We start from the raw sequence: 19623 nt of genomic DNA on the forward strand, positions 1-19623 counted from the left end.
AGCAGTTTTATATGACTATTTGCACTAGCAAAGAAAAATAATTGTACAAAACAGATCAGTCCTGTGTCATACACAGAACAGTAGACACTGACTTTGTATTTGCTGCTATGAAAAGAGTCATTGTTCTGTGGTTTGTCTTACAGTCAGGATCAGAGGGGAGCTGCAGACTCCAGTCCAGGAGCTGGGGTGGTAAAACAGAGAAAGAGATAGAGGAAACTGGAATTAAACCCAACCTGCTTTCTTCAAATAACGGCAGGAAAAAACCTCAAGAGGATATTTAATAATTGTAGAAGACCTTTAATGACTACAATTGCAAAGAACAAGGGACAAAAATCCCAAAATGGCATACGTGCAGGAGTTATTTTTGGACTTGCAGACTCCATGACATGGGCACAGATTGATACATATGAATCCATTGTTTTTGCCACTGGGGAAAACCCCAAAATATATTATAAAAAACTACCTTCATTACAGATAGGAAAGAAAAAGGTATGGCATGTAAGTTTAACATCTAGACTACATTCTTATTTCAAGTGAGTTCTGAGCCAAATCAAAACATTTGTTAATCTACTCCAAACCAAACCTATTTGAATGTAAGTGGTGTATTACTCCAATCTGCAGGCAAACAATGTGAGAATATTTTTGTTCATTTAACTTCAAACTCTAAAGAACAATAAATTACGTTACACTTCCTTTTTGTCTTGCGTTAAGGGCTTTGGGCACTTTTTACAGTTTGGTTGACGGTGGATGCTTTTTTTTTTTTTCTGGTGTAGCTTTGCATAAGCTAAATCCACTACAGAGCTCCTCAAGTAGACACCACCAAGTGCAATGTCAGATCCTGACACCCATGTCTTTGCTTCCTTATGGCACGTACCATAAGACAGAATTTCCAGAATCCAGAGGTAAAACTCATGCTTCTCATCCCAATGCATCACAAATTAGCTCCTTTCACTTTTTCATTTTAAATTACATTCGGATGAGACACTTAATGGGATGAGATGATGCACACCTGTTGGGAGCACCATAACCAGGGCATTTGACAGTTTAAGGCAGACTGAAAGTGCTGCTGCTTCAGGGGAGCATTTGATAGTAGCAGCTTTTGACAGTGGAATGATTTCAGGACTTAGGAAGTCAACAAGTGAAATAATGAAATACCAGGAAAACAAGTAGTAGTGACAAACAGAGTAGGATAACAGAAGTCATTGCTTTGCAAGTATTGGGCTAAACTCTGCATAAGCCAGCACAGTAAGAGCCCTTTACAAAGAAACATAAGAGCACAGTCACACAATTTTTTATGATGTTCTTCTATCATCTAGGGCCGCAGCTGCAAAGAACTTACAAAAACAGTTAGTGAAGATACTAAAGGGTATTAACAAAGGAGCACCAGAAGACTTCTTACTGCTTTCTACTGATGTTTCCTCTAATTGCAGGATGCATTCTGTTTTTTTTAAACCACTGTCATTCTTGCTAATGGTGTGGATCTGAACCTCAAATACCAATTTAGATAGTGATCACATTGCAGTATTTAATTCTGCTTTATGCTTGTTTGAACAAAGACACAAAAAGCAGCCACCAGATGTGAGAGGTGCAAACAAGTTATGCAAGGCTTCACAGGTGACTCAGCAGGTCCAGCCAAGTAGCTTGCAAACAGGCAGCTGTTTCCATACTGGTGGTATTCTCCTTTCCTCATCATGGGTCAGGCTGGTTCTTCCACATTTCAGTTAATCCAGTCTTCACTTCTTGAATCTCACCTGGATTAGCAAACACTTGTCCTTGCTCTAAAATGGCAAATTCCAGAACAGCACAGAGCAAGCAATGCTTGCTGCTGCTCTGGGTGGTCTGCTATAGGAGGATACATTTATTATGAAGATATTTTCAAAGTGATAAAGTGTACGACACTTACTTCATACCATCAGTCAGTCACAAAATGTTTCCTGATCAGAAATCATAATTGTAGTCATCTACTCTCCTGTGCATCCACCTTAAAGTGTTTCAAGGAAAACACTGTCATGTAAGGATGTGGTAGAGTGCCCATCATCAAAGGTTTTCAAAATGTGATTGGACAGATTGCTTACTGCTAGATAATCTCACCAAAGATCGCTTTCCCACAAAAGGTTGGACCAGATGATTTCTCAAAAGTCCCTTCCAACCTGGGCTGTCCCGTGATTCTGTGATTTAACTAGTGGCTGTAGTGGGAAGATATTAAAATTGACTTTGCAGGATCAATGTTGTAGAAAAGCTACTGAATATTCCTGGTGGAATTTCTTCACTTGGAATCAAGTTTTACAGGCTTAGGAGTACTCAAGTACAAGCTGCCATTTGCTTGGTAACTTTGTTTCCACATTTCTGTAGTCATCCTCATTTGGTATTGGCATTACTGAGGGTGGCTGCAGGCTTGGGAGTGCCGCAGGGATCCACATAGTCTGAGTGAATTCATGTACCTTCTCTGATTTATGCATTACAATAGGCCCATAATTGAATCCCAGAGCTGCACCTTATCCCCCAACAGAAGTAGTATTTAAATTGAAAATTATTATCCAGTTATAGCAATAGCCAGAAGCAGAGACTGTAACATACCTACAAAGCTTTAAGTGAATAAATTTCCTGTAAAACAGGTTAACTCTTGCTTAAAGAAAAGTGGCTTAATGGCAACTTAAAATGGTAGATAATGAAATGTAAAGAAAAGGCTGCATGGGACCAAAGTACTGCTGGGAGAAATGTAGGGAAAAACAAATCCTACTTAAAAATGTGAGATGCCTAGTCCTAACAGATTGTAATGTGGATTCTGTAAAATACCAACAGTATTTCATGACATTTCAGCCCTTTATTGTCAGAAAAAGTCAGTCTGCAGAATCAATTTGTCCTTAATACCCAAGAGAGGTGGCATACCCCCTTGTTTTTTTACATCACTTTATTTCCTGTCCCAGGAAACTATGTAATGATGGACAAATGCAGCATGTGCAGACCCAAGACAACCTGCAGCTCTAACAATAAAATAGAAATTAAAAAAATAGATACTGGTGACTCTGATACCAGTATAATTCAACAATCACAGCACCAAGTCTGGGTGAGACCTGGCTAAAGACTTCCTGTATGCAATTATGTAAAAATTATACTTAAACATCTATCACATCCACCAACCAAGCCAAGCATAAGGACCTGTAACTCACAATTGTAACCACTTCAATTAAAAAGTTTTTGAGTGTATTGCCTTGGTGCTGTGGAAATATTGATGACACTTAATTATGAATGCAAAATCAGTAACAGAGGCATATAATAGGGGTACCAATGGTTCTGAAGCTAAAGAGTAATTCAAGTGTTTAAAGAATGGAATTCAATTTGTTAACTGCAGTAACCTATGTTGCAATTTCTAATCTAACAACTTCCTGGTTTTCTCTTAACTCCCCCTTTTGACTTTCTGCATTTTCTGTGTCTCCAAGTAGCACTTGGACATGTGGTATCTCTGCTGCTTTGTGAGCCCAGGAACTCCTCTTAGCGACTCACATCAATTTACAGGCAGTTTGGCACATTCTGCAACTGCTTCCCTGTATTCCCTACTCCCACCTTCACCTTCTCCGAAAGCTTTTCAGTTTAGAGCTACTAAGCAGTTAAATGTAACAATATTTGCCTAAAATATATCAATATATCCGAAGTCAATGCTGTCCTTTTCTGAGTTTAAGTGTGCTCAGATCTTTCTGTATACTAGAAATTTATGACTGGAAATTTCAAAAGCAACTCAAGTGTCATCACTAAGACATGCCAAAAAAAAAAAAAAAAAAAAATCCAAAGTAATGGCCTTCGAAGATGCTAACTGCAGGAGTTCAGTCAGATCACATTCGTTCATATGGTCACAGATCAAAGCATTTCATGCTGCTATGAATATGAAATTAGATGTCTTCTCACTGTGGTAAGCTGGTTTTCAAATGAACTCATAAAAAATAGTGAAAAAGCTGACCATGTCCACTTTAGTGGCTGAAAGTACACTTCAGGAAACGAAAGAATACAAAAATAAGGCTTTTAATTGAGACAAAAAAAAAAGCGTATCTTACAAAAATTTTATCTTGCTCAATTCTAGAACCCACAACATTAATGAAATCTTACAAGATAACTAATAGTGTTTATTTAGAAGCAGCATAAATCCAAACAGAGCATAAAATTCTAAAGTGTTTATTGTTATAGTTTAAGTGCATATATTATTTCCATAATTTTGTGCTCTTCCACAGGAACAGACATAGAGCAGCTACACAATTTGCTTTTTTCAGAAAGCTTTTACTGCTTTGAAATCTCATCTTTATAATTGGGTAATACAGTCAAGTAGTTCCAGTGATTAATTTCAGATTTATATAAACTAGGTTTCAAAAGAGTAAACTCAGTATGGAAGGTGTTAAAGTTTTTTAATATTCCCATAAAAGGTGAAAAAATAAAAAGTCAATTGCATTAAGACAGGCAATATACACAAAACACTTGTAAAAAAAACCCCAGATGTTCAATACAAAATATTAATCTATCTCTAACAATTAAAGAAAAAGCTTTTCATAAGTTAAAAATAAGGGTCCATGCTTCTGAATATCAACACTGAGAAGTTATTATGAGGCTATCTCTAAAGTTTAAATACAATCTGTACTGGCTACATTACTTTCACAACTTTTATAAATGAATGATGGAAGACATAATTACCTAACGAAGGAGCTTGAGCATCAAAAATTAAATTTCTATTTTTAAATGGTTTATAAGTGTGACTTCGCCCATTTGCTACAAGGGTAACATCTGTAACTTCTTTGGCTGAGGCCATCATCTCTAAATAGAAGCCCCACACAAAATGGGAAACATTTCTGCTGTTGAGAAATAACTAAACAGTATAGTTTGGTTAGAATGCCAAACACTATGGAACAATTCCATGCTTATAGAAAAAAAGCATTCTCTTTCTAAAGAGATGAATATGAATATATAACTGTCATCTTTAATTTTAAATTATTTGTTAAGTACTACAGTATTGACAAATCTTTATAAATATCATTAGTTTTGAAATAAAGATGTCAAAAAAGCATAGAAAACTTTATTATTCTTACTGGACAGCTAGTGAGTTTCTACTTTAAATTTAGATTTTTGCTTCAAATGTTGTGTATGGATCATTTTTATCAAACCTATTCTCAGGGAAGTGGAGATACTATTAGGATAGAGAACAGGCAACAAGGCTGAATTCTCCCTTCCCCACCCAAATACTTCCACAAAAGACCTTACAAACTGTAGATAATGAGAAATATCAGAATTCACCCACTTCACCCATGTTACCATTGCCTATATAAAGCTGCAGTGTATTTTGTGTCTAGCTTGGAGAATAGCCACAAGGCTCCATCACACTGATTGATGTTGATTAGACTTTTATTTCCAGTTTCTTGCCCTTCCAGATGCCGGACACTGAAGAGAATAGACACCAACACTTCAGCTCCATGAATGGAGGATAAATGAATCAAGTGCTTCACCTCACTTGGCAATGACCTACATCCCCCTGAGGAGCAGCAAGAGCATTATTGACAAAGCACCTTCCTGAGAGATGCTGATTGTCACATGAGGTTTACAGCCTTAACAACTTGAGATGGAAAATCCTCCACCTTCCTGAATGTTTCAGATCCATCTCTTAAAAGAGAGTTCAACTGGAACTCTTTGGCGTCTCTCAGAGCAAGACTGAACATAAATGGATTGCATGCAGAAAAGCCTAAACCATTTCAACCCCTTGGCCAGAAAAACCATGCTGTGCCTGGAAGCACCAGAGCAATGATTACAGAAGAAAAAAGATTTACAGCATTGTTGTCTAATATAGGTTTTCCAGATATGTGTTTGGAGTCTTTTGTTTCATGGTTAACAACCATGCCAATTGTCTGGTCAAAACCTGGAAAGAGAGAAAATCTTCATTTTACAAAGCCAATCAAGATAAAGAGAAACTTAGTAACCAAGTAACCATGTATATACACGTTCCTAAATTTATTTTACTATAATAAACAAATCAAAAAGTGGAAAAGGACCAACCACCCTTGCTCCTTTTCATTACTATGTCAATTACTTTTGCTCCCTTTGTCCTTCATGCTGCTATTTCTGTATTCTTTCCATTAAAAAATCATATCCTCAGGCCTTCTTGAAGTTCAAATCAAATTTTACATTACATTGGGAGAAAGGGGAAAAAAAAAATAAAAATGAAGACTCTTACCACTGTATTGCATAGTAGCTCCCAAATATGAATCAACAATTGATCCCAGCAGGCCAGCTGCTGCACCAAACACAATAATGGGCCATTGTGGAGCAGATATTTCCAGATCAGTCACAAAAACAAGTTGAGTTATAAAGTAGGCTATACCTACTGTCATGCCTCCAAGCAAACTTGAGATCAGGCCCACTAAAGTAACTGCTCCATTAGTACCTAAACCAAATAAAATGTATTTTATTTACAAACTGGTTTCAAAAGACTTGTATTAATTGAAATGTTTTACATGAAATCAAAACTGTCCATAGTGATCCTCTCCTCTTACATCCACATGGCTCTACTACTGCAGCTTTTCACAATTCCCATTATGCTGCTGAGCAGCTTAACCTGTACTGTTACTGCCTGTTCTTACTCCTTTCCTGTCTCTAGGACTAGTTCTCTAGAAATATTCACCAGCATTAAATTAAATAAAACTAGACAGCACACCTCTCAACGTCATCTGGTATTTGTCTGCTCTAGGTGGTGGTGGGCTAATAAAAGATTTGCTTAAAAAAAACCAGACCTTGAGATGTGCACATTAAAGCAATGCCTTCTTTCAGAAGTAGTATACTAAGATGTGTTTCACCAACACATTGAAAAGTAAAAGGACCAAATCCATAGACAGAGATGTTTGACAGTTCATTGAATAAAAATCTGAAGAATGCATATAAAGAAAACAAAATTCCCAGGCATTTAACTCCTATCCAACAAGATTTGTACCTCTGATCAATTTGCCAGCAAGACTCAAAAAAGGCATACTGCTTTACAGTAGCAGTGACATCCACCATGGAGACAACATTTCACAGACAGAAAGTACACTTTATTCAACCTTGGTAGGATATTAAAACAAGAGTGATTTGAGTTAAGAAGCAAAGTAAGAGCATCTCTGATGAATATACATGTATTCTACTGATTAAAATAATGCCTGGAAAATATAAGTTGATAATTTGTATTCTTCATATTAGCAACATAAACTCTTTTACTATTGTCAGAGATCAGAAGTGACAGCCTTCAAGATGATTTTAGCTCTGTGGTTGCTATTCTCATGCCTCTCATCAACAAGATGCAGAAGAAACACGGTTGACTATATTCTATTTCAGAGAATGCATTCTTGGTAACATTTCTAATCCCACATTTCTGGTACCTGTTTTTCTATGTCTTTCTTGGACCTTTTCAATTTGGATGCGTAATTCAAAACAGATTAACAAAATATTCAGAACATATAGAAGAAGTAACACTTACTTACCTACTGGAACCTGTTCCCAGGTTGTTATCAATCTTGGTTTGCTTTTACTCATAACACTACCAATCTCTGAAGCCCATGTATCACCAGCAGAGCATGCCAAAGCTCCCAAAAGGGATAAGCACATCCATGATGCTGTGTATTCCTTTGAAAAGTCAATAGGAATTTCACCTGGTCCATTTTCTATCATATATAAGAGAGCCAGCTCTGTTGGAACACCACCATTACAGAATACCTGAACCCAATTCCTCTGTCCACCTGAAGTATAAAAACTGAATTTTAGTAATTTCAGGCAACAGCATGAGGCAAAAGCAAAATAACACATATATAAAGTTAAATTTTAAAAGACACACATTTAAAACAGAAACTACATGGCAATTCATTAAACAGAACAGAAGCAAAAAGCAAAGTGGCCTGCTAATATTCACAGGGATAGGGTTGAGTGTAGTCTCTACAGTGTTCCCCGTTCTAGATGTTACATCTCATCTGACCCTTTGAAGGGAACAAGAACGGGTAGTATTTATTCTCCACAAGGGATCTGAAAGAATTAAAGTATTTTCGCTTACCTTCTTTGTATTCTGAATCTATTTGCTTCTTTATATCTTTTTTCCACTTAGTAAGTTTCGAAGAAGTAACAAAAAATACAAACAAAGAAGAGAAAAAACTGTAATTCGCAACCGTAAGGATAAATCCAACCACCAGCCCTATGAAGGAAAAAGAAGTATATAAACTTCCTTCATGTAACAATGGTTGCTTTGCAAAGCAAGTAAGTATTTCAAGTTTTCTGAACATGAAAAGTATCTTCCTGATAAACCTAAGACAATCATGCAATAAGAGAGTCTATTGCCAAATTACTGATTTCATTGTAACTGCTGAAGCATGTGATTTTTAAGACCTTTTGCCACAAATCAGTAATACTGTGCGAAAATAAAGAGAAGCAGTAAGATCCCCAGAATCCAAAGAATATATAATTGAAATCCAAGTACTCTGCTTGAAGAATATTATTATTTTTATAAGGAGCTGATATACAGCTGCAGCTGTGCCTCTATCAGCAAGTTTATCATCAGTCTGGGCATCAAATCGCACGTCCAAGGTCTCTAAGATAACCTGTAAAACCCTCCTGCATATCTTAGCAGATGCTGCTTCTCTATTCATTTCTTTCCTTTCTTTTTCATTTTTATTCCACATCTTTATTTCTGTAAATTTAGTTTTTTGAAAGCATTTGATCTCCTTCATTAAACTGCAATTATTTTTTTATGTCCCCTTTCACAGGGGAGGCCTAATTTCACTCCTCACCATGAGATTACAATTCTAAATGACTGAAAGAAAAACTGGTGCATTTAAGAGAAAATGCCGGTATAAACTGGCTAGCAGAGCTGTTCAGAAGTCAGAGCATAAAAGTCACAAAGATTTTTGTCAGTGTAGAAAATGCTTCCCTTAACTCTCACAGACAGAAGATTTACAAAATGGGTGACATGGGAAGGAAGGATTTGAGGCCCTGTTTCACTCCAGTGATTCAGACAATGTCACAAGAGAAGGTGAATCACCTCACCCAGTAATGTTGCATCAGATTTCAATAAACACTATTGTACACTATGCTGGGCTTTTTATCATGTGGTCTAGAAAAACTTTCCAGAAACAGTCATTTGTTCTTAGTGAAGTACAGATTTAATTATCTTATTTTTGCCATGCCAAAAAATGCCTAGAACTGCTCCTATTACAGAAAGGAGAACCATACAAAAAGGAGAACTGATTTCCTACCAAGCAGGAAGGCTGCTGACACTATCAGTTTAGGGTCTTTCTTTACCACTACCTCTGTCACTTCTTTGTTTCTCTGTGAATCCTTCTATATGGTAAACCAAACCATGTGATTTAACTGCATGCTGTACTGAAGTTTAAAAAGATCTTCTAGGTTTATATAAATATAATAATATTAATCAAATCAATTACAAACAGTAGCACAGGATTAACCTGATTGTTGGAACAGGCATGAAAAAAAAACAACCCAGCATGAATTTTGGGTACGTCTACTTACATTTATACTTTATTATAAAATAACTAGATAATGTCTTAAACTGCAAACAGTAAAAAGGACCTTCAGTTTACTAAATGTTTAGTTTAAGTCTCAGAAAAGACATACCTCCCAATGCACCACTGTGATCGAGACTCTTCTTCTTAAAACCCTGTGTAGCAATAATTAGTGGGACCAAGACTGAAAAAAGCCAGCGCCATGGAGAAATGGGTCGTAAAGTACCTGATAAAGCAAATAACAAGGTTACAGGTAATCCTCATAAAGCTTTTTTATGTCCTCATGTCTGAAAAATCATTATTTCCTGGTATGTACTTAAATTTCTTAATAGAGATTAAAACTTCTTATCCTTCAGAAGAAAGATATTTATATGGACAGAAGGACAATATATCTGCAATTATCTACTCAATTTTTCTATTCAGCTATCAAAAGAGAATATATTTCATGAACTAAAATTAATTACCAAAAAAGAGCAAAATGTGACAAGAAATAAATATGGTGATATTTTTAATTCTAAAAGGGATACATGAACTTCAAAGTCCAAAATCTGAATTTACTGTGATGAAACACTACCAAAAGAAGCCAAGCAAGACAGTCTGCTTGGTGAAAGTGAAAGTAGTGTGACCACTTTATGAAACATCGTCCCGTTCAGTTCTTCTGAACTTGATGTAAGGCTTTTTGAAATATACTTTGAGCTGATGACTATCTCGGCAAGATTTGAAGTGATAGTTTTAGTTTGAAAAAGCCACAAACTTCTAAAAGCTGAAGCCAACAGTTAGTGTAGATTTTGAAATGAAAAAAAAAAAAAATCTTGAGAAGTTATTTATTACATCTCCTATACAAATACAAGACATCACAAATCTTGCATTAAAGTAAGTCTTGATCTTGTAAAATAAAGATTTCACACAGGCACAGAGGCTTGTCTTGCTGGAAAGATAATCATTATGGTTTTCAACAAGAACTTTTGTGTCATCAGTACCCCAACCTTTGCACAAACACAGGCTCCCAGGCGCAAAGCAGGACAAACACGTCTGTGAAATCACAGTAAAACACACATTGCAACATAAACACTGACAAGAAAACAATTCTATTCTGTGTACTGAAAAGCCCCAAAGCCATGGTAGGTGAGCAGGGGGGTCTTGCAGCCCAGGTCTGAGTCAGAAATTCAGAAGACAAGCACCAGCTGTGTATGAAGAGCCCTCCAGTGCTGTAGCCTGGTATTGCTTACCACAAACTAAGGCAGCTCTTGGTGCAAACTTGAGTGTAAACAGTACTGGAAAACAAAGGGGTTCCTTTTGCTTGGCTAACAAACAGAATTTTCATCTCTTCAAGGTCATTTCTAAACTAGCGTTTTTGTATTTCCTTGTCGGAGAGAAAAGTATTTGCATTAAATTACTACTAAATGTAAGCAGTTAAGACTAAGATAGGATCTATAATAAAACAACGAATGTGTTCTTTGACACTCTGGCTTCACTAACATCTGGCCCACTGTTTGGTGCTTAAGAATTACTATAAACTATACATTAATAAAAGTATATTTGTAGTATTTTAATATTTATATTAAGGACTGTGAATTTCACTGCTTTTATAGGCTGAACCATTTTAAGTCCATTAACTACTGTATGCTTCATTCACCTCCTTGAAAAGCCAAGGTACTTCCACAGTCTCAGGCAAATGAACAACAGAAGTTTTACGTCCTTCTTGTTCCATAACCATTGACAAAAAGGAGGATTTGTCCACAGTCTTCTTTCTATCAGGCCTGATTCACCTGATACCAAGTCTCTCCACACTATACTGTAAATTCCCACTCACATAAGAGAACAGGGACTAGAATATCCTAATTGTCAGAAAAGCTATACCTTTAGAGATCAGACACACATAAATGAAGTTGCATGTTTAAATCCAACTTGAGTAGCTACAAATGACACAAATAAAAGCTGTTTGTGAAGCCTGTTTCTGCATACATTCTACATGTCTGGCATCTCACTACAAGCCAAAGTAGACGTATCCAGACAACACACATTTAATGCTGTACCAGAACTAACCTATCCTAAAACCTGAAGCACTGAAAAACACTGAGCAGAGACATGCAGCTGCCTCTACGAAAGTCAGCTTATACTGGTGGGGTATTTATTATAGCTTCTTCTGGATCCAGGGTGACACTAGGGAGTTGAAGGTGTTTACACTGCATCCCTAGGCACTTTCAGCAAGACTGCAGTGACATTGGAGCTCTTCCAGCATCAAACTGGCTGGGGTCTGAATGAGAAGTCACTACCTGTCTTGGAAAAGCAGTTAGATTCTTCTAGGCTTAAACTTATACCGCAGGCAGTATCAGCTACCTTTGCACATTGCTGTAAAAATGGTCTTAGAGCCGGAAAGAGTGACTACAGAGGACTTGTGCTCCTACAACTACACACAGCTAAGTCACAGCCAGCCTGAGCTGTCCGAGCAGAATGCTGAGCTGACAGTACATACCTCAGCCAGCCACTCCATGCATACATCCCTATCTTCTTATACCATCTCCTGTTTCTCTGCTCCTCGACTAAGGAAGTCTTCCTGCACGCTGCAGATGTCACTGATTCCTAAAACAGTTTTGAAAGGTGGCACATTCGTCCCGTGCTGCCACGTACTTTCCCTACTGTAGAAAGACCTCAGTTAGCTCGGTCTTTCTTTTCACTTCTTAATTTTTATTTGCGTTCTTTCGGAGAAAGACAAAAAGGACACCAACATTTTAAATTGTACGTGATCCCTGGGCGGAGCTGCATGTAAGCGGCTGTCAGCATCTTCTACACCACTATCACCTACTGGAAGAAGTGAGGTTATCAGCTCTACTGACGAAAGGGGCTGGGCACATCCCTCTTCCCATTTTCTGTCTCCTGCCTAGAAGGGCCGGAGGGGAAGGTTCGCCCGTGGCCGTGCCATGCCAGCCTCTCCCGGCCTTTAGACTCACCGTAGTACGTACTTGCAGTCATGGACACGATCCAGAACGCCAACGAAATACAAATGAGCAAGTTCAGGATGACCATATTCGCCATCATTTTGAGGTAGTCTCTGAAGAAATCCTCCTGGTAATAGGACATGGGAAGCAAGAAGGACAACACCTGATGGGAAAACACAAGGCGCAGGGCATCAGCGACACCGCCACCACCTCCTTCTCCTCGTCTTTCTCCTCCCGCCCGGCCGGAGCCGCGGCCGCGCCCGGCCCGCACCGCCCCCGGCCCGCTGCCGGGAGGCACCGAGGCGCTCATGGAGAGGCTGCTGCGGCCACCCCGGCCGGCCCACCCCGAGCTGCGCTGCACTGCGCGGGGTGCCCGGAGGCACACGCAGCGCCCGGCCCCGGCACCGACCTGCTCCCCGGGGCCGCGGGCACCGCCCCCATCCCGGCCCGCGGGCACCGCCCCCATCCCGGCCCGCGGCCGCCCCGCGCATGCGCCGCGGGGCCGCCCGCGCCTGCGCCGCGGGGAGGGGACGCTGCGGCAGCGGCTGAGGCGGGCCCCGCTCAGTGAGGAGCTGTCGCTTCCCTGCGGCCGGGATGCGGCAGCGGCCGGGATGCGGCAGCGGCCGGGATGCGGCAGCGGCCGGGATGCGGCAGCGGCCGGGATGCGGCAGCGGCCGGGATGCGGCAGCGGCCGGGATGCGGCAGCGGCCGGGATGCGGCAGCGGCCGGGATGGGGCAGCGTTCTTCCGACGGATGCTGCCGACGGAGATCCAGTTTGCGAAATAAAAGCGGGAACGACACGCCTGTGAAAGGCATGAAGTCTGCGGATAATTAGTGAGACCAATGAGTACCTGGATGAGGTTTGAAACTTGTTAGAGCACTTCGAAGTTCATTAACAGCAGAAGGAAGAGACTTGAAACGTTTCCTAAAGTTGACTTGGGATGAAAACATGCCAAACCTGCTTGGTGGCTTTTCTTGGGGCACACCAGAATTACTCCCAAAACACTCCACTCGTAAATAAGCTGACATTAGGTACGGGACGGACTGCACAGCTCCCACTAACACACTACAGAGGCTTTGTCAACAAGGCACAGAAAGAGGTGAAACTTCACAACTTTCCAAAAACCCATTGTTTTGAGGCAGCAGCCTCAAAATAAACGAGAAATAATGACATAAATAAGCATTCAGGCATCTCAAGAGATAATGCTGATGAAGCATTTATGTATTCAGCAGTTATGTAGACCAAAACCTTCAAGTTGTACAGATGAGTCACCTCAGGAACATCAATAATCTCAGGTGCTTTTTCCTCATGGATTTGTAGCAGCAGCAGCACAACAGAATATTTACTTAATTTTTCAGCAAGGGGCAGAGTAATACAAAAAAGGACAGTAAAAGGTCTTTGATATACAACAGAAGTAGTTTAAAAGCTAGAAAATTCAAGGGAGCAATCTTAATTTAAGAGATGATAATTCTCTTACTGAATTTAGGAATATTTCTGGCTTGTGGCACCCATTTATTTTTGAGGCATGTTCTCTTATTTTTCATTCAGCATCTGGAGCAGGTGTCTGTCAAGGTGTGAATACAGTCCATGTGTTCTTTTTCTCTCAGAAAAAGAACATGATTATTTTCTCTCATAAACTTGGATATATTTTCATATTGTTGTGATAGAAATAGTTATGACTCAGAGCTGCTTCTTCAGATTCTGTCTAAGTTAAGAGACTTCTTAAAAACTTACAGATACCTGGTTTTAGAAAGTAAGCCTATTCCAGAGGCTAAAGTTAATACTTGTGTGTTCATAAGGTATTTTCTCCAGGCAATTAGAGACAAAACTTGGGACAGGCGCTTTAGACAAGGCCTTATCTTATTTTCTGTTATATTTATTGGTAACAAATACTGGTAACACCCAAAATTTATCTCAGGTAGAAATACCTAAAACAGTAATGCTAATGTAGGAGTACTGATTTTGGTATATCTAGTCTTCCTTCTCACCTCCCAAAATTTCATTAAACATTCATTTGAGGTCTGAATTTGAGATCCAAGAATCAGAGACTTAGTATCTGGGCTGCTTTTTAAGAATGGGACACCTTTCAAGACTAGCACTGACATGACATTGCTTAGGTTCTTCTGCCAAAATCTAAATAGCTGAGATTTTCAACCAGAACAAGATCAACTCTACTTAAACTGGTGGCAGAACAAGCAGTGGCTTGTTCTGGTATAACCAACTCCCATAAACTTATTCAAATACATCCTTAACTGTAATAAATAGTTTTATTTAATTTACTGCTTACTTTTTGTTTTCTAAACTGTAACAGACTGATGCTGGAATTTCTGGCAGAGAAACAAATGTTCCTGCAGGAATCCTAGAGCCCTGGGTGTTATCTGTGGTTCTGTAAAACTGTGGGACTATGATTAATGGCAACACACAAGCTGATGTGAAGAGGGGGCAGGTTTATGGAGCTCTAAAGGACTCTTCATAGATCCCATACCCATGTGAAGTAGCACTTGGCACTAATTTAGGGACATACCAGATTATTGCACTGGGTTATCTACAGACCTTGCATTTGGCTTAAAGCCAAAGGGGCTGCTGCTGCTGGAGTTTACCTGAGCAAGAACAGCAAAAGGTAGCACAGCACTCCACCCCTGGTGTGAGAAAGGTGGTTCTGGTCAGTAAATGTCTAACATCCAGTGCATGAATGTTGACTTTCACTCCCTTTTCAGCTCTGAGTCTTTTGTTAAATGTGGCTTCATACATACCTCTTCCATTGTTTCTGATTGCCAACAAATTTTCCTGCAGTAGGTTGGTACACATTAAATGTTACAAGTAGATTAGAAAACAAGAAAGAAAGGCACACAAAATTAGACTTCTTTCTACATTTGGAAGCTGAAAGAAGTAGCTACAGTTTTGAAAGTAATGTCTACAACAGTTCTGTAACTGCCCCATATATTGTGTTTAAATTCCTCTTTTCTAAATGTTGTCCCTTTTTTTTCCACTAATTCCTGTAACAATGATAATAATAGCAACAACAACATCATTTTTAATTAATAAAAGCTAGGTTTTTAAAAAAATTAAATGGCCATCTAGATGCTTACAGTATCGTGAATACAGAATGAATGTATTTAAAAAGCCATCCTGAATCAGTCAGAAAAGCACTATGTATACTTAATACATGCAATACATTAATTTCATAATCAGTTTTTACTTATAACCCTTCTCCCATTCCTTATTTATACCTAATAGTAGTGATAAGCTCGATAATTAAAAAACCAGCAAGTAACAATTGCTTACGGCATATAAATCTGAAAGCTTTTGCTCACGCTTTCCCATCCAAATTCGTACATGGAATAAGAAAAATATGAGAAGATTAAATTTAAAAAAATTGGAATTATAAGTTACCCAATATTTAGAAGAAGAGTTTCTTCTTACCTTGTTGGGGCTTTTACAGTAAGCAAAGTATATAGACGCATTTGAAGGTCAGACTGTCCTTGAACATAGTCGAGTTTCGAAGTAAACAACTTTGAGGAAGTAGAAGCAGGATGTGCTGACCGCAAAGCAGGATGCTTGCTAATGTAGCCAACCAATCATAAACCAAAGATGATCGCGTGAACAGTGATAATGAACCAATGATAAAACTGATTGCATCGCGTGATCGCGTGTGCAGAACTAGAATGATTATATAAGCCCCGAGCTTTTGCAATAAAGCGAAGCATTTTTACTCATCATATTGATGTGTGTTTGCTTCCCTACCTCCGGCCGCGACATTTTGGTGACCCCGACGTGATCCTTCTGAAAGAAGCGGAGCGGACACTTGGGCGGACGAGAGAGGAGGTGGACCATCCCTGCGCCGAAATTATTAAGGCGGTTTTACTCCCAGAAGGGGATCCGTGGCCACGGCTGACCGGTGAGTCAGGCAGACTGCGGTCTGGGTCGGGATGGGTAATGCTGTTATGACAGCCCTGGAGAAGGCTACGGTGGACGGGTTGCTAAAAGTAGCCTCGGATACGGGACGAAAAATCCCGCGACAGGACCTGGTGGACTTGCTTTTTTGGTGCAAGCGACGGGGACTGTTAGAAAATAGTGATCAATTATTTGACCTTGTGGTCTGGAAGAAAACAGGACACGAGATTTGGGAAAGTGTGCAGAATGGAGCTAAAGGCAGTAAACAGCTTGCCAGAACTTATAAAGACATGCGGTTAACAATCGAACAAGTTCATGCAGATGCTGAGGTTGCAAAAGCATTACAGTCTGCCATAGCGAGTACGTCGGCTGACGAATCCAATGTTGAGGAGGAAACCATGTTGTGTGAGATAGGTTCAGATGATAAAAGAGGGAAAGATCCTGGCGGAAATGAAGGTTGGGGGGACTTTTTGCAGTATACTCCGCCCTCTTCCTTGCGCCCGCCTTTGATCCCTCCACCGTTGCCCCCTATTGCCGCTCCAGTGGGCTTTAAGGGAGCTTTTGATGATATTATCCCTCCGTGGAATCCAGAGCCTCCTAGTGAGCCTTCTGCACCAGTAGCTCCTGTGCCTATGGAGGTTTCCCCCTCAGAAGGCGGAGCGACTGCGCAGGAGAGAAGTCCGGGGCTAGATACCCTGTTACAAGCTCAGTCGAATGTGTTAGAAAAGCTATTAGAGGAAATGCAACGTATTGATGGGAATGCTGCTAAGACAACTCGGCGAGCTGCCTATCAGAGAGCCGCTGATGCTATAAAAGAGAGTTTAAAAAATATTGAGCACCAGCTGGAAAAAGAAAGATGGAAAACAGATGAGGTGTCCCAATCGAGTACCTTGACAAAAGCACAAAGGCTACGATTGATCGATTTTGCCGCCGATGGGGAAATGGGAATAGAGGAATTACATGATCATTTGAGGCAACGCTATGGACCAGGACAAGGATTAACGATTGCTGAACGGAAACGAATTGATGATCATCGCAAAAAGTTGCGAGATGCAGGTCAAGATCCTGACACAAAGGATAGAATGTATGCTGGGCAAACCCCTGACACATCACAGCCTGTTATTCCCAAGGACCCAAGCTTTGACATGCAGAAAAGATGGAGGGGATTGGTGACTAATGCCGAGATAAAAGGAGATTTTACCTTTGCACCTATTTTATCGGCTCCAGTAATCACTCATCAGAACGGACCAGAGTGGGCCCCCTTAGATTGGCACATGATAACTAAGATACAACAAGCTGTCATGGCTTACGGAATTGATAATCCCTTAGTGAAAAAACAAGTATCTGCCTTTTGCAAATATGCTGAAATAGTTCCTGCTGATACCCGCATGTTAATGGAGTTGCTCCTAAGACCTACTAGTTATACACTTTTTTTAACCAAGTGGCAAGAGCGCCTTAAAGATAAGCAGCTAGAAAATATGAATTTGCCTGCTGGAGATCCGTTACGACTAGCTACATTGGAAATGCTGATGGGAACTGGTAATTATCGGGACCCTCAACGACAAGCTGCTCTTCCTCCTCGCGTTTTAGCACAATCTAAGGCTGCTGCTTTGGAGGCATTCTCGGCGTTGCCTCAGATTGGGAAAATAAGTCCTCCCTATTTGAAGATTATACAGGGTGATAAAGAACCCTTTCTCAGTTTTGTTGATCGAGTTAAAGAAGCCGTTGATGCCGCTCCTAATGTGCCTCAAGAAATGAAGGACGTAATAGTAAAAGAGTGTGCTGAACAGAATGCAAACATGGCATGTAGGAAACTTATTGCCACCCTTCCATCGCCACATACCTTGGTTCAGATGATAGAGGTATGTGCTCGAGCGCCATGGGAAGAAGAAAAGGAAAAAGCCCGTATTCATACCTCAGCTCTAGCGGTGGCACTAAAGCAACAGCGCCCTCAAGGCCGCGGAGATCGCGGCCCGCAATATACAAGGTGTTACCTTTGTGGCAGAAATGGGCATTTTAAGAAAAATTGCCCAAATAAACAGATAAAATCAGGTGTTCCAGAAACGTTTACTGGTAATTGTAAGCGTTGTGACAAATTTGGGCACAAAGCACAAAAATGCCGCTCTCGTTTTAAAAAGGATGGTACTCCATTGTCTCCGTCTGCGCCTCCGGGAAACTATCAGCGCCGCGTAACGGGCGCGGCGAACAAATACCCGACCAACAACCCGCAAAGAATGGTTGCCTCTACGAGTTGTGCGCCGCAACAAGGGGAAGCGCAGGAGTTGATTTGGCCCTGGCAACAACAGTAGACCTTATCAATACGGATATCCAGGTGATTGACTCCACCTCTACTAGACCATTGAGAGGAGGATTTTCAGCTTTACTCATTGGACACTCCTCTGCTACCAAACAAGGCATTGAAGTTTTACCTGGATTAATTGATGCTGATTATTGCGGTGTGATTAAAATAATGGTTCGTACACTGAAGCCGCCTATAACTATTCCGAAGGGAAGCAGGATCGCACAGCTTATTCCGTAAAAGTCTCAAGTTCCCCGAATGACTTTAAAAGACAGGGGGATAGGTGAGTTTGGTAGCACCCACAACGACTCTCCACAGCCGTTATCTTTGTTCGCTATGGTAATATCTCAGGAACGCCCTCAGAGGGAAGTGAAGATTTCTCAGTATGATGCTAATCCAACTCAATTAGTCCTAAAAAATGGAGATGATCCCAAATTTTTAATGGATACTGGCTCAGACATCACCATTGTTCCCCGATTATACTGGCCAGCCACTTGGCCATTGACACAGATCAAAACGCCTGTCAGTGGCATTAGAAGAGAATCTATGACTTACCAAAGTACACGATGGTGTACTGTTTCAGATAAGCAAGAAGGCAATCTGGCCAGAGTCAAACCGTATGTGATGCACACCACCCTATAGATATTAGAGAGAGATGTGATATCTCAATGGGGACTCTCTCTGGGGACGACATCTTTTTAACAGCGGTCACTGGAGAAAAGGGCCTGCCCGTGATTAAGCTTCAATAGAAAACCGATGACCCTGTATGGGTAGCCCAGTGGCCGCTTACCCAGGAAAAGTTAGAGCCCCTTCAAGAATTAATAGAAGAACAAGAACGGCAAGGGCATATTCGACCATCAATGAGTCAATGGAACACGCCTATATTTGTCATCAAGAAAAAATCAGGGAAATGGCGTTTTTTACATGATTTGCGAGCAGTTAATGCAGTTATGAAACCTATGAGAGCTCTTCAACCAGGAT

The 19623-nt window shown here is 40.3% G+C and overlaps 1 protein-coding gene across 2 annotated transcripts; it reads right to left on the reverse strand.

Annotated features, from left to right (window-relative positions):
- Positions 1-4375: 4375 nt before the first annotated feature.
- Positions 4376-12931, reverse strand: LOC131592215 (transmembrane protein 19-like). 2 transcript variants are annotated; one of them, XM_058863589.1, is made up of 7 exons: positions 12858-12931; positions 12461-12611; positions 9622-9735; positions 8048-8185; positions 7485-7739; positions 6206-6415; positions 4376-5890 (listed from the first exon to the last, which is right to left on the reverse strand). In XM_058863589.1, the coding sequence occupies exons 1-7, from the start codon at positions 12912-12914 to the stop codon at positions 5727-5729; spliced, it is 1089 nt and encodes a 362-aa protein (XP_058719572.1). In that variant the 5' UTR covers positions 12915-12931; the 3' UTR covers positions 4376-5726. The 2 variants fall into 2 exon arrangements, with proteins under 2 accessions (XP_058719572.1, XP_058719571.1); XM_058863588.1 differs by lacking the exon at positions 12858-12931 and having other exon boundaries at positions 12461-12849.
- Between the last annotated feature and the right edge of the window lie 6692 nt (positions 12932-19623).

The sequence above is a fragment of the Poecile atricapillus genome, chromosome W (assembly GCF_030490865.1).
Source record: "Poecile atricapillus isolate bPoeAtr1 chromosome W, bPoeAtr1.hap1, whole genome shotgun sequence".
Classification (NCBI taxonomy): Eukaryota; Metazoa; Chordata; class Aves; order Passeriformes; family Paridae; genus Poecile; species Poecile atricapillus.